This window comes from Lineus longissimus, chromosome 2 (genome assembly GCF_910592395.1).
Source record: "Lineus longissimus chromosome 2, tnLinLong1.2, whole genome shotgun sequence".
NCBI lineage: Eukaryota > Metazoa > Nemertea > Pilidiophora > Heteronemertea > Lineidae > Lineus > Lineus longissimus.
Window position 1 is genome coordinate 20,004,406 of NC_088309.1, and position 15,683 is coordinate 20,020,088.

The window sequence follows — 15,683 nt, forward strand, 5'->3', positions numbered from 1 at the left end:
CAGGAATTGTTGTACCTTATATCCACACCGGTTCATCCAGAATACAAATCCTGGGTTCTCTCCGGGATGGAACCCGGGCCCAGACCATGAGTGACAAATGAGATATTAACAAACCTAACTTTTATTAAGCAGTCTATATCACAGGCGAGCTGCTAAATGAGGTAACAACATCATGATTATGACTAACAACATCAAAAGGCGACTAAGCACGAGCTAGGCATAGCGGGTCCTATAGGCCTTTGGTTGTCTCGGCTCACCGGGTGAAAATATGCAAAGTACAGCTGAACCGGACCAAGTCTTGAGTCGAGAATCTGGTCCACTGTTGACATTGTCTTGGTCACATCACTGGCTATAATTTTGTACCGAAACCTATATATTTTAACAGCTTTCAGTGCAACAGATCAGGAATCAGTCCGACTTCAAAATGGATAGAATTTAAAACTGAGGGGCCAGAGTCTATTTCAGAGTAGAGCTCAACCCAAGCACGGCAGTGCCAAATCAAGGCATCTGAGTAAAGGACTTGGTGATAAAAGGAGCATAAAAGGATGAAGCGGTACTGTAAGACACTAAATAGTCACTTCGAGAACATAAATCTGACCCACCTTGCTCCTGCCTAGGCTCTTGTCTCCATTAAAAGGGAGACTACAGGCACGTGCCTGGTAGTCCAAAATTGACTTTTCATATACATTAGAGCCTCTCTATTAAGGACACCCTTGGGACTGGGAAGTGCTGTCCTTAATAGAGAGGTGTCCTGATTGGAGAGGTCAAACTGAATGGAAACAACCAATTTGGGATCAAAACTAGTGTCCTTAATAGAGAGGTTGTCCTTAATAGAGAGGTGTCCGGTAAGGGAGGTTCCACTGTACTTACAACTGAACGAAACGCAGCAGTCCCCTAACTGTACATATTGGTCAAATGATGGTCATTGATTTGACCATCAAGCTCCTGCCTATAGTCCCCCTTTAATATTGTTTTAAAGCTTGATATATGTATTATCTTTGCCAATAGCACAACAACGGATTTCAGCCTACTGCCTCAGATGGGTTAACAAAGGTTAATCTCAAGTAATTAAGTTGTCAAATACATGTACATACATGTATCGGCTTTTTAGAAGTAAATGACTAAATCTTGACCACACCCAAAAGGACGTGGTCATTTACTTCAAGCCTATAGTTCCTACCAGGTTCGCATTAGCATGTTAGCTACTAGGTAACTTCATTGCAAGCACATTCCTTCAACTCTATCCCTGGTGATACTCCGATTTTCTTCCGAATAGAAGCAACTGGACATCCCTTAAGCTTGTCTCAATAACATCCGCGAACTTTTTAGCACTTGTAATGTCATTGTCTTTAAAGGCACTAACAGTGAAGATGACCTGGTCACTCATGATGTTGTAACACATGCCATAGCCATCTTGTTCTGAAGGACCAAAGTACACATTCCCTCCATGTTTACTTGGAACCTGAAAAAAAAGAAAGCATGCAAGCTGAGAGTTGACTGTATATCGAACTCCACAACCTTGGGGACGACAGGCTGTGATGACTACTTGAAAATCTTTTTTTCTTCTCTAAACCAATTTGATGGGCAATGGAAAAGAACTGGTGTAGACCTTGATGACGAACATCTCATCGTAAAGGAATAATAACAGAAGTGAAACTTTCATACTGCAAATTGACAGCGCTGTGACATCTTTGATGATATAGTATTAATAAATTGGTCGTTCCGAGTAACTGAACTAACAACTCGACCAACTAATGCCTTATGTGCATACCTGGCTGGTGCTAATTCGAAACCTCATGGCCTCCTTATACGATGGATCATTGTACACCTCGGGCACTTCCCGTCCACTTTCAATGGCGGCAATCTTCATTCCAAAGAGAAGTCGGTCAATACCCTCGCCAGCCATTGCCTGCAATTTTAAACGTAGTCAAGACTTACCATCTAAAACATTCAAGTCTCTCTGTTGTGATAGGATACAGTGCCAAGAAAATCAAAACCGACCAGTATTCATGAACAATTCAAGTACAATTTTACTCTTTTGAACAAGTAGACCTTTCAAGCGTCCAATACACCTTCTATAACGTGAAACCAATTATTTCCCATTTTCTGAGGACGTTTGTTTTCATCAAACTAAGAAGGGTTTATATACCCATTATTACTCCCGAATAGCAAACCTACCTCTTTACTGAGAGAAGAATGCTTCTCCACTGCTTTCGTCAGCAGGTCTATCTTCTCCTGTTTTTTACATGTCTTACTCTCCATGCCTTTGCTGAATTCTAAAGCCTCGGTCGTGCAGGAACGTACTGTTTCTGTCCTACCATATCTGAACTTTTTCGTGGAGCCAGTCTCGTAAGTGGAAACAGGATGGCCGTGTAATCTGGAAGCAGATGCCAAAACGATTGGTCAAGGACAGCACTGTGCAAATTGGACGCAACACAAGCTTTCCCCAAGCAGGTTGACTTGGACCCCTCCATACTGCAAGACAGCTCCACTGCCTGCAGCAATGAGCTCATGACAAGGCCAGGTGGTAGAGGACAAGTGCCTAGGACTAATTGCAGCTGGGGGATGTCACTTAACTACAATATAGTAATTTTAATTGGAAATAAATCATACACAGATTCTATTGAAAACACTCTTACCTGTAGTAAGCCCACTGTAAGCACACTTGCAGATAAGCATCTGGACTCATTCGGTAGTGCTTGATGAAATTCTTCCCATACCATGTGAAAAGTCTTGGTGCCAACTCAATGTTATCCACAAGACTGAAAATTAAACGAATTGAATAAGTGCAGGAATATCTTTCAGAGGATTTCCCTTTTTTGTTCAGACTGGCAAGTTAATTTGATGACTTGGCAAGAGGATACCGTATCACCAACAATCCGGGGGAAAGGTCCTAAACAACAACTAAAATCGGAATTTTTGGAGAACACCTATATTTCAAGCATTAACAAAGGCGATGAAACGATCAGGACACATTTACCTATCAAGCTGTTTCCTCGCAACTTCAATATCATCAAGGAGGTCATTTGTCAGGTTGAACTCTAGCTTCTGAGGCGGGCCGGTCTTTGCAACTGGTAAAGATTTTGTCGTGACTCTCTTGGCCCTGAAAAAAACAAGAAATCAAGATACAGAGTGGATAATAAAAGTTTAAGGTAGCCAGTTTTCACAATTTGAACCTATGTTTTTCATTTAAAGCGAGAATCTACAGGCAGTAGTCAGGTGGTCAGATTAAGTCACATTTAGTAGCCGATAGTGGTCTCTTCCACTTGTACAACGACAGGGAATACATGTAATGCTGAACCAAACACCTAACTGCGCATACATGTATGGCTACGTCCTGAAGATGACCAATTTGACCACCTATCCCAAGATCTCCGCCCACCCCCTTTTTAAAAGTACTTACATGTGGTCGAGTGCATGGTCAAAAACATCACTCTGAGCAACAGCCTCAGCCAAAAGGTGTTCCAAATTCGCTCCAAGTCCTCCATCGGTAGTCACAATAGCCTGGAACGCAAGAACGAAACATCTTGATTTGAAGAATCATGCAACTGTTGCACACTGTTTTTGTCTCTTACCCATGAAGTGTCTGAACAGTACTGTACTGCATTCTCCAGTAAGCTTGGTGCCCAAAGGTCATTAGGTAGTGATCTGTACTTTTTATGATGATTTGACAAAAACACTGGCATATTAAGATTTCCGACCATGTTAATTTCAATACGCCAAAAAGGCACAAACCTGCATAGTCTTATCAAACCATCTATTGCCAGAGTTGAGCTGGCTTCCAGATCCATGCATCGAGTTGGCTGCAGCTCCAGTTTTGTCATCAGGGAAATTGTGGAACGAAGGCTGGTCAAGGCAAACGACAAGCAAGCTCTTCTGAATACGCTCTAATATGGCACTGTTCGTGGAGTCTGAAGAAGACGAATATTCTATATTCTATTTTACATATGAAAGAACCAGAGACTTTGATTGGTGATCAATGACACCCAATTAAACCTAGGCAGAAGTGTTGGGAACTGTAAATGCCTAGTGTGCAATAACTAATGCAGGTAATGAGATCTAACAAACTGGGAAAAAAAAGATATATGTTGCAGAGATTTTCGTAAATATCTGACAATTTTTTGGGAGTTATTCAAAATCAAAAGTGTCTGATCTTTTTTGTATCACCCTATAAATGCCATGCAAAGTATGTGTATTTTAGACACAGTAGGCCTCGATGTATGCTTCCTTGATCTCTCATGGTCTACAACACAACAGAGCAGGAATGGTATTCTTCTTACGAAATATTAGACCTCCATATTCACGAACCTTTTATCAATTTCTTGTAAACTTTTGCCCATGACGTCCTGTCCATGGCTGTCAAGACACCAACTGGCGGTCCTGGCGACGGAGACATGTCGATTGCCTGGCCAATCTTCTCTTGTAACTGGGTCAGGTTTAGTTGTTTGCCACTCTCATCGTATAAGTCAATGCAAAAGAACTGGAAAAACAGGGAAATATGTTAGCGATTCTTACCCAGTAAGGGAGACTGATGACAAGGGAGACACAAGAATTTCAAATGGGAGTCAGAATGGAAATATTTTCAGAGAACTCTTTCGTTCATCCTTGGCTTTTGGTCAGAAATATTTAAAGGTTCAAAAGAACACGGCCAGACTCCACCCTAATTCTGACTAGTTCACTTTGAGCAGCCTCATCACAGCCTTGTGGTTAACACTGCTGGCTACTACATGTATACACAATTGTTGAGATACTTAATAACTCACCTGGTTGTTGTGCATTGCAACGACATAACCTGCCCGCCCCTCGGGTTTTTCCGGGTCATGGACATAACTGCCATCCTCTTCTTCACCGGGGATGCGGCATGAATTCATCACAATGTAGGGCTGTTTCATACAAAGAGGATCCTTGCCGTATTTTTGAACAGGAATGGTACCACTGGAAGAGAGGATGGAGCAACCAGATCTTAAATTTTTTGTCCACATTGTTTGGGGCTCTGGAGCGCGAACTACTGGTTGGATTTCTTTGAAGTTTGGTTTTATCAATCTTTATCTTAGGTTAAACCAAACAGGATATCCGTGGTTCAGCATTGCTCATATTTGGTTTCTGGATATTTCTCATTCAGACTAGGCACACGAGTTCATGGAGACAAAACAGCACCTCATCGACTTCAATGAAAGGATATTAGGGCCATACCTGTCCACCATTTTCTTGTAATCAAGAATCCCTAGTAGGAGTTTGGCTGCAAATCTGATCTGGCCATTCCTCCCGTTGAACTCCTGTTTTGAGTAGAACAGCCCAGGGTTGATATGGACAACCAAGCTGTCACGCCACCTCTGATAGCCATATCGTGACCACCATTCATCAACCTAAGGAATACAACATCAAAGTATCAGTCATCAGAAAATAAGGAAATTTTCATAGAACATCTTATACGTGTAAATCATCAAATTTTCACATGCAAATATTTTGATAATTGCTGTGAATTGCCAAATATAACTTATAACAAAAATAACCTATATTGCAAATACACAAAAAAATCACGGTAAGCAAGTTCCATTTTCTTTTATGACACTTTTTAACTTTTGAAGACTGCTTACCCAATTTGCTTCTGATTTAGCCCTTTCGCAAAGAATCCTATGCAGTGCTTCTCCCTCACCATTTGTCTTGCCAAATTCTTTAACAATTTGAGATGTCTTGGCAAAGTCCTCATCAGAGATGATCGGTTTCAAGACACTGAGGTATTTCTCAAGAGATTGCTGGAGTGGTGCAACAGGGAGTGATGGAAGATCTTGTTTGGCCTTCAAGCTGTAACACCGGATGCTGGATTGTCTGTGGCAAATGGCACTATAATTGCCTACCACAGATAATAAACCTTTGGAAAACTTGACCTGAAAAGTTATAGATTTGATGATAGGTTTAAGAGTTGTTGAAAACTATTAATCTCTCACCCAAGAACCAATACCATGAGGAACAGGACAATTGGTCCAAAGAACCCACATTAGATCAATCAATAAGTGCGGCTTCACTATAAGAATCCACTCACAAAAGATTGACCAATACGCAATAGTCAGCTTGCCTAAGAACTCCCTCTCACTGGCACAAGATCAATCAATGAGTGGCCTGCCCGTCATCCTCTTGCAAACAGGGCCTACAACACGACTTCTCCTTACGCATGTTTCGAAGTATGTATCAAGTAAATGGCCCGATATTGTCAGGATGCCTGCCCATGAACCCCAAACTAACCTAATCAATTAAGTGGCTTGCCAAAAAACCTGTACCTAGCTTAATATCAAAATAAAGTGCCTTTCCCAAGAACTCACAGTCACACTTAGCTAAACAATTCTAATAATGAAGGCTCAGTCAGTATCCCACTGGGACTGGCACAAACCAAAAACCATATTATTAATTATATAGGCCCTAAGCTAAAGATGATACATAGGCCTATTAGCCCAGGCCAGGCCAAGAGCCTATTTACTCTCCCGGGACTCCCATTACATTCCCAACAACAAACAACCAACCAATGACTTTGCCTACATCTTCACCTTTATAATCCCACTACTGATAAACATGTGTAAATCAAGCGGCCAAGATATCGAGAACTACGTCTTTGGCTTTGACCAGGCATCAAAAGAAGAAATCCCCAAATATATTTACATCTTTCAAAAGACCCTTCAATCCGAGCTGTAGGAAATGCATACTGCTGCTGCATCAATGACATTCGTCCGACAAATATCGGCAAAATATCACGATCACTCTGCAAAATCTCAAATCCACAAACCGAAGTTATTTTTCGTAGGCGTGATAAGCGACGTCGACAAGCACTGATATCCAGGGGATGCAACCACCAGGCGACGTTGATCCATTTACAGTATTCATCAAAAATAACCTCGCCGGGATAAATGTTTCGCTTAGGCCGGACCCCTGGGCCTGATTTCCTTAGGATGGGGAATAGTGGTTGTTGGGGGGGGGGGGGGGGGGGATTGTCATACTCTGGTCAGAATGCTTATCGATTGTCATTTCTTTTCTAGAACACAAAAAATGTGTGGCAATCTAGGAACATTAAGCTATAACGAGGTCAAATACTTGCGTTCGGCCTATTTTCAGTTTTCACATAATAATAGGCCTCTACAATACATAAATACAATGGTGATATCCAGAATAAACCGTGCATCGGGCGCAGTTTGATTTTCTTCAGGTGAAATTTTGCCACGATTCCTTTTTGACGCAATCGGTCCACTCCGGAGAAACCGAGAACATGGGAGATAGCATCGACGCCCTCAAACGTCTCTACGATATTTGGCAGGCAGGGCGAAATGGGGATGCCAATTCCACTCACAAGTAAGTGACAACAATAACAAGAAATTACAATGATTTGTCAATGAATTCTTGGACTCTGATAAATCAAACCAAGATATAGTTCACTCTTTCTCCATACATGCTCCATTCCCTCACGAAGCTCACACGCCGGCATGGACCCATTTGTACATGAAGGCATCTCTCCTACCCTCCTCGATACCCATACATGTCTCGTCTGTCACAAGTGAAACAATTGGTACACGTATAGGCATCTCTCTTTACCATACGCGCTCCCTTCCTTTTACTCATCGGACACCCGTGGAACCATTGTTCACTAAGGACGCATCTATCTTCTCCACACATGTTCCCTTACTGTAGTACTCATCTAACAGACCTGGAACCATTGGTACAAAAAGGCATCTCTCGTCTCCATACATGTCCCCTTCTTCTTGCTCATCTGAGAAGTACACTCAAAATAATGCCGTGCGATGCTTTGCTGAAAAAAATGTCTGATGGTCACCATTGTCTTTTCAGCCAAACAGAATGTCACCGTTTAATCGAGCAGGACACATTCTTTTTATGGGTTTTAATACCGTCGGTAAGTTTTTTGAATGAGACCGATTGACGATGATAAGCAGGTATTCCAATCAGTATCAGGATGAAATTTTGACCAATGATTCTCAAGCCTGATGGAATCTGAGGGTGGCCGCAAACTTTTGGTCTGTAGTGCATATATACCGGTCAAATGAATTAATGAGGTTTCGAGTTTTCGGGCCTCACTGCGGCGCACCTTGACCAGAGCAAAACATTTGGTATACACGACGTCTGATTTTTGCTAACAATGGTGGATATCCCTAAATACTCGTACAGGTTGCATTCTTATAGCAATAATTGCCTTGCTTATTTTTTTAAATTGCAGTCGGTCATAGTTATCATTCTGATGTTTTTCGTCAAACGGGTACGCCTGTGGCCGAACATCTTATTCGGAAGACCAGGGATTCTTATGTAAGTTGTGACCTTCTGCGGCATATAGGCAAATTTATCAAAGAAAGAACAGGACGAGTGCTCATCCAAGATCACATATTTTACATTTTTTGATTTGGTGAGTTCGATCATCTTTCACCTCTGTGCCGGCGTTGTTTTTTCGGGGTCTCATTTCCGGTTCCTTGTTCATTGATAACAAAATTCTTGGAATCCGCTCAAAGTAGTCAGTAAGGTTCAAAAGTGACATTTTTCACATTTGACCAAAATCTTGTTGATGCACCAAATATTAGAGTTTATTTGAAGTAATGAGGTCCAAATTTATGCTCAATATCATGACATTTATTACTTATTTGCATGTTGTCTAACCTGATCATTCCAGTCCGATGGACTTCCTTGACGACAGAGGACTCCGACTCTCGTACGCTGCTGTTTATGGTCTGACATCATCATTGTGTCTTAGAATGATACTGCAGGATTACCCCATCAAATTAACTGGTCCCGTCTTTATAACAGGTTAGCATCTTGGCGGTTGCCGTCAATTTTTCAAGTTAAATATTGTTTAAAAGTCAACCGGTCACGCGCAAAGACGGGGAATATCTCTTTCCGTGTTTCAATAATTCCCAAATGCTGAGACGCGTATACTCACCGGATGATGATGACTCCTTAAACTTCCCCAGAATTTCCAGATATGGTTAAAAACTTGCTGTCACATTCACTCATCAATACCGCGAGGCAGAGATTGTGTCCAAACAGCTCTTTGCCTTTTGATCATGTCATGCTGTGAGAGCTGTACTTTTTCAGTGTTCATAAAGTTGGGCACCATGGTGGTGTACGGGTTTGCGCTATACCCCCTCCTCGCCGTGCTTACTACAGGAACAGTGTTGAGTCTGGGGATGGGTACCCTCTACATTTGGCTGTTCTTCATTATCAACATGATCCATGCCACGGACTGTGCTGGTGACTGGAACTGGGTAGGTAAAACGTCCACGTAAAAAGTACGCCATATGAAGGACGAGAAAAATACTACGCGGTAGAAGTAAGGATGTGGGCTGCTGATATCGTTTGGTATGGCATGCGAAGCTATAGAGTAGTCTAAATCAGCACATCATTGGACCATTTATATATGCAGTGGCCATGTCATGAAGGCAACACAACTACATGCTTTGGCTAACCTTGAAGGCCCCAGAATGATGCCAAATTCAACCTGGCCTGGGCGCGTGTAGGAGAAATGATAGGTCATTTGCCCCCACTGTATCTTAAATAGATAAACATAAAAGATCTGGGTGACCTTATGCTTATTCCTTTAGGATTGTATCGAAATTCCCACATTTTCGATTGCAGCGATTCTATATAGAGATAGTGTTCTTGCCAGCCATCCCAGAGTTAGCTTGTTCACTCTTTCTGTCTATCTCCATCCCATTGAGAATGATTCGCATCCTCCTCAGCAAGTGGAACGACGTAGACAAGGTTGGTGAAAGTGCCAGGCTTATAAGAGGAGGTTGTTGGTTCGATTTTCAGAAGGATCACCGCTGTGTTGTCTCAGTGTCCTTGAGCAAGACGCCCTTCACTGCTCGTCCTGAGAATGATCAGTGATAGTTCCTCGTTCCATGTACCATTTAAATATTCTCCCATCCAAGTTGACAGTACCTTCAGATGGAGTTCTCTCCTTGGCCAGGGACGGAGTCACTTTGCGAATTAACCAACTTGGCGCCCAATCGTATTGTGGTGCGCAAAATGTTCAGATTCATGACGATGCACCTTGACGAATGACACATGTACACTTGTTTTTGCAGCAGACATTTTTTGAAAACTCTTACCAGGCGGAATATGTAAGACAGCTGTTTAGGAAACCTCCAAAATGGTGGTAAGATATATCACTACAAGCTATAAAGGCCTGTTACATTTGTATACTGCATCTTTTCTCCAAGTGACGCACGGTTTCCATTTCTCAGCCAGTGAGTTTCCGAACGCTCAGGAATTATGAATTACGAATTACGAATGACCAGTGCAGTGCATGAACATCCTGTTTTTTTGGAGTAGGTATGCGTTGATGATGGTCCTTTGCCCAAAGGTTCCTGCATCCAAACCATACATGTACAGTACTTGTATTTTCATGCAAACGAACCATTTTTATTTCAAGCACGACCAACTTCGACTCCAACATGGAATTGACGCAGCGGGTCAAAGGCAAACTTAGATCTCTGGTGGAATTGGAAGAATCCGGCTTTCGCTACTCCCCACGAATTCTGTCAACCTATGCTGCAGGCTCGATTTTATTGTTTTTGGTAGGTTGAAATTGATACCGACGTTGGGGTGTTGATTGTCTTACCAAACACCGCAAGGGTGGGGCTCAAATTAGTCAATGAGCCTCGCCGTTTTTTTGCGACCCAAAAGTATACTCGTGCGGTCCCAATAGCCGAGTCAATTAACTATAAATCCACTCCACCGAGTCACATCTCGCTTAAAACTCTTTTTAAACCAGCTGCCAAAAGATATAATGAGGTGTCGATAACAAGTTTATACATCTGCAGTTTTAAAATTTTACGAAGAGAAATGATTTCTTTTTATCTATTCGATTATTCTTTTTATGATGATTCTTCAGATCGCTTATAACCTCTACTCCATCCTGATAACCACGATGGAGGCCATCATCAATCCATTTCAAGCATATATAGATGAATGGAATGACACAAGGACATTGTTCGAAGTATATAAAAATGTTTCATCGTATGAGCCCGACTCTTATGTTGGAGTGGTAAGGATCGTCAACCATTGGCTTGGCACTGCCTTGAGTAAGTCTCAACCCACGAGGACGGCCGTCGTGGTGGGTTAGCCATCAAATACAAATAGACTGATCACCGACACATTTTGTCAGGTCAGTAAGACCCATTCCTGAATGGGAGAGCTACATTTTGTACATCATCGGTGATCCCTTGAAGGACTTAGCTAGTAAGCCCAAAACCAAGGTAACTGAATTTAGAGCAGAGGTCTTTGGCAACCCGAACTTCAGCAGGAGGCGTTGTCTTCTATTCAAAACCGAATTGGAATCTCTGGAAACTGCTAGTCTCCTGTGGAATAAATATAAATTGCAGTTTTAAAACTTGTTAAAAAGTACCCAAGCAAAAATGTGTACACGAATATTCCGGCCAAGCATCATATTGCGCTATTCCTTGCGCTAGTCTTGCGTTAATTATTCAGGGTGGGAATGAAAGGCATCGCTTTCTTTCAGTTGTTTTCTGCCTCTCCTTGACCCTTGCTGGTGTGATCGGCATTGTCCAGTCTTTTCTTGGACTCCGTGCTTACAGGTCAGTATCAAAAAATGATTCTAAGGCGAAAACTCTGGAGACCAAGAGCGAGCTAAAATTAACTGTTGACTTAATAAGAGTCTTTCAAATAAAAGACTTAATAAACCAGTCCAGTCTTCGTATCCAAGCGAAAAAAAGTATAGCCTAACTGAACTTGTGCGCTGAAGTCGTGACCGGCGTTCGACATTTCTCTGTACGTGTTTTCGTTAGTTCGTCGTCGTTCTGCCTAAAATGCATTGGAATAGCCGAAAGGGAGCTGGGCCCTCGTCTGATGGTATGCCAAGTGCGGTATCCCGCCACGTGCTACTACATGTAAGCTTTGTAATCTACTCCATTTTCAATTCTGCCTTTTATAGAAATGACTACCTCAGTGCCTGCAGAGGCGAGTTCTCAAATGTGGGACTTGGTCATTCCTCTCTGATGGTAAGTATCACATTTGGCGAAAATTAGTATTTGCTATGCCATGCACCTACTATTATAGGACAGTAACATACATGTTTATAGACGTTAGGTATACGTTGCATGCCTACCATTATTGTTGAAAGAAGAAAATACCTTTCGAGAAAGACGTCGAGTAGAACAATGTACATGTATATGACATTGTACATTATGTACTAGCTTTCCACCCATCATAGTTTTATCAAAAATTTTTTTTATTGATTCATGCCTCCATCTCCATATGTGTCCTACTTTTCAATCATTCGGACACGCGAGCTGTTCTGCAAACGCACACATACGCATGCACACACACGCGCGTGCGCGCACGCACACACCCAAAAATATACCACGACCACCTTCTCCATTCAAGTTGCCTTCTTTTTATTCATAGCGCGGACTAATCTTATCCCATTCCAGCGGGCCTTTGTGAGCTATTCTGGTTACCAGGTTGCCTACATCTTTTGGGGTAAGTAACCCGGGCAGAGTTTTCAAAAAAGGAAGTACTTTGACAGGCCGATTTTAATTATCTTGTACAGCATTTGACTTCTAACGTAAACGCCAGTAAATGATGAAGTCGCTGATGAATAAGCTCACATTAGAAGATGAAAGTTTCCGAGCCCTGGCAAGTTGGTCATCATATTATGATCAAGTTATTTACAATGCTTGAGAGGGAGAGTCACATCTGAGGTCCTGAACGACTCTGAGGCGAATCAGTTTCAACAGTCACGGCAAAACATTTCTCCATTTTTTTAATTAATTTTTACGATATACATGTACGTTCGTTCCTTTTCAGCTTTCGTGCTCCAGTTCTTTGTTTTCTGTATCGTTTTTGCCATTCTCAGCTACATCTTCTTCATCCCGCTGATATATGACAGCGCCACGTGGTTCTTAGACTACATTCGTGATTACTGGTAGGTAAAGGTAGCGTCTGTCTAACGTCTTATTTTTTTATCCTTCGGAGATAACGCGCCCCAATGCAGCCTGTATCTTTCATCACATTGAAGTCATTCTCAAATTTTACAAAGCAAAGTTTATAAATCTTCCTGATGAAGACGTGGCAGCGTCGAAGGTCAAAATAATATTCTAACAGAAAATAAATGGTTTTTATTAATTTTTAATGAATTAGTAATTATTATTTAGATCTTCTTTCGGACATTATTCATCTCGAATCTTGATCAACACGGTAACTTCCTATTCTTCATCATCACGGCAACTTCCCATTCTTATATCTTACCGCCATGATCAATCACTTTCAATTTCGAATATTCCTCCCATAATTACCTCTCGATTTATATGTGCTAATTTCCATTTTCAGGCCGATCGTATCAGTCAGTCTGGTAGTCATCATAGCGTTGAACGTAACGGCCAGATGCCTCTTTTTACAGCAGAGGGGAAAGGTATTCGCAATTGATAACAGGTATACGCTAATGCAGTGGAGGAGTTCAAACGCCAGTCTTTCCTCACGTTTGCACTCAATTTTTATTCGGCTGTCTATCTCTATAAACGTCTACCACTGCGTAGAAGTGTTTTTGACAGGTCATCATAATCATCACAGGATATTCTGTTGACCCAACAGTAATTTTTGGACGCTGTATAACCAGTGTTTGCCGCTTTATTGAATTCCGGTACTCCCGGCTACTTCCCTCCCCATTCGGCGGATGGGTCGGCGCTGTCAAAGCAGAACACCGTATACCAACAAGACTTACAAAAAATGATGATAAACCATCGTTTTCCTTTCAGGCGGCTACTGTTCTGCGTGATGTTTTTCGCTTTCTTTTACAATGTGTTCGTGGGTTTGTTCTCCTGTTTACTGCGAATGGGCAAATCTGTAGTGTTTGGCCTGTTCTTCCTCAGCCGCCTCGACAGCAGCACCCTCCCAAAGAAATTTGAAAAAATGGACCCAGGTAGGTCATATATATGCACGAGATGTGTTGGTTTTTCATACAAACTTGGGTTCCAGCCGTTGGCCGTGACTGGAGCCACTTTATGAGGTCTCCTATCTATTACTTTAACCATCTTTTACTACACCATTCTCAATGATCACGATGATATTGCAATCTTCATTAACTGTATCGCCGTTTGATAGGTTTCGAAGCTTACGTCGGTCTTATCCACGTCGAGACTGCCCACACCCATCCTGTCTTGGTGACCTTTGTCAACATGGTGAAGGAGGCCATACGGGAAAGGCGAGATCAAGAGAAAGAACAACAACTAAAAGAAACATCAGCATCAGCTAAAATAGTTGACTGTACGTATTCCTTTAATTCTACGACCGATTATACTGGTACAATCTTTGTTTCCCTTACCTATAATTGCCTAATCAGAGGAATAGTAAAGACTCTTGTGATTAGGTTGCGGCGACCAATACCGGAAGAAAGCGCGATTTACAGAGCCTTTGTGATGACAGACAGACTGGGCCTGAGCGTAGGTTTCCCCAACAGGAAAGCTTAGCACCTTTGTGGAACCCGGCCTTTTTCCTTAATCAATTTAAAAATGCTAAACATATTGAGGAAATCACATATATCTCATCTGAGTAATTTTGGTTTCAGACGATGAGCTTGGTAGTATCGAAAGAATGGAACCAGACACAGACAGATCAGTGAAAAAGAGCAAACAAATCAGGTCGCGATGGTTCCTGTCCTACACCTTGATAAACAATCTTCCCCTTCGGGCGACAAGGAAGCATTACATTGACGCTGAGCGGGAAAAGCACAAGGAAAGGCAACAACGACGGTGTAGGAAGCAAGGCATTGAGTTGGAAGTTGAGGTGATCGATCCAAATTATCCCAACAAGGGGAGCGAAGACCGCAGTGCCAGCATGGGAAACGTGTCAGAGAAGCATGGAACGCAGTATGAAACATTTTAATGTTCAGCTATGATTAATTGTGTCTGAGTAGCTACCCGAAACTCCTAGAAACACTAACGGCGGTTACAGTAGCTATATTCCACCAAGGCTAGTCTTTCCTAATTCGTTATCATCATAATGATGAACTCCACGTATACTACAGTCCGAACAGACGCGCTTCCGTGTTTCTCCTTGGGTTGCCCCTTATTTCCGGCGAGTGACAAGTGCCCTCATACTGTGGTGGCCGGCCAAAATGGTGTACACACAGAATTCGTCATAAATCTGAGTAAGTCAACAATGAGTGAAAAATGATTTCGAGAAGATGACCTTTTCGCATTTCAATCAATACCGAACAATAGACTTCAATCAATTAGTTGTCTCACCTCACGGCCGTTTAATGACAAGTATATCTCTTATCCGAATGTCCCGCTTTTGAAGTGCACATTTGGCCAAGAAAGGACTTTAGACAAAAACGCTGTCATCTTATGATAATGATAATGTCATTATTGGGATAATTCTTTGTGATTATTGTGATTTTTATAAATTTTTACCGTATAGGGCAGAGGAAGGATACACACATTGTACAAATCGCAGTTATGCTTTACAATATTATAGGCTCAGGTAGATGCATGCGTACCGTAGCAATAACTTATCACTTCAAAGTAATATGTTTTTGCCGGTACGTATATCACGATGAGGAGCTTTTGATATTAGCAGCTCCATCTTTTAACAACAACCTTATACAAATAAATATTATCTACAACATTAACAATACAGTTACAGAAAAAGATGTTCATTGTCAAAAACAACATTAT

The 15,683-nt window shown here is 41.8% G+C and overlaps 2 protein-coding genes across 3 annotated transcripts; one reads left to right on the forward strand and one right to left on the reverse strand.

The window, feature by feature from the left end:
• Window positions 1-105: 105 nt before the first annotated feature.
• On the reverse strand, window positions 106-6,794 carry LOC135482762 (carnitine O-acetyltransferase-like). The gene is made up of 12 exons (XM_064763109.1): window positions 6,655-6,794; window positions 5,598-5,888; window positions 5,194-5,366; window positions 4,764-4,935; window positions 4,309-4,480; window positions 3,736-3,911; window positions 3,404-3,504; window positions 2,981-3,103; window positions 2,640-2,762; window positions 2,179-2,377; window positions 1,772-1,909; window positions 106-1,462 (listed from the first exon to the last, which is right to left on the reverse strand). Exons 1-12 carry the CDS (start codon window positions 6,694-6,696, stop codon window positions 1,241-1,243), a joined length of 1,932 nt encoding a protein of 643 aa, XP_064619179.1. The 5' UTR covers window positions 6,697-6,794; the 3' UTR covers window positions 106-1,240.
• A 343-nt stretch (window positions 6,795-7,137) lies between these two features.
• Window positions 7,138-15,644, forward strand: LOC135482765 (receptor for retinol uptake stra6-like). Of its 2 annotated transcripts, XM_064763112.1 has the most exons (17): window positions 7,138-7,338; window positions 7,831-7,894; window positions 8,216-8,301; window positions 8,660-8,793; window positions 9,082-9,251; window positions 9,622-9,747; window positions 10,074-10,144; window positions 10,421-10,565; window positions 10,883-11,072; window positions 11,510-11,585; window positions 11,942-12,008; window positions 12,441-12,489; window positions 12,817-12,934; window positions 13,339-13,440; window positions 13,764-13,927; window positions 14,110-14,271; window positions 14,573-15,644. In XM_064763112.1, the coding sequence occupies exons 1-17, from the start codon at window positions 7,256-7,258 to the stop codon at window positions 14,887-14,889; spliced, it is 2,124 nt and encodes a 707-aa protein (XP_064619182.1). In that variant the 5' UTR covers window positions 7,138-7,255; the 3' UTR covers window positions 14,890-15,644. The 2 variants fall into 2 exon arrangements, with proteins under 2 accessions (XP_064619182.1, XP_064619184.1); XM_064763114.1 differs by lacking the exons at window positions 7,138-7,338; window positions 7,831-7,894 and having other exon boundaries at window positions 8,281-8,398; window positions 14,573-15,643.
• Window positions 15,645-15,683: the final 39 nt, after the last annotated feature.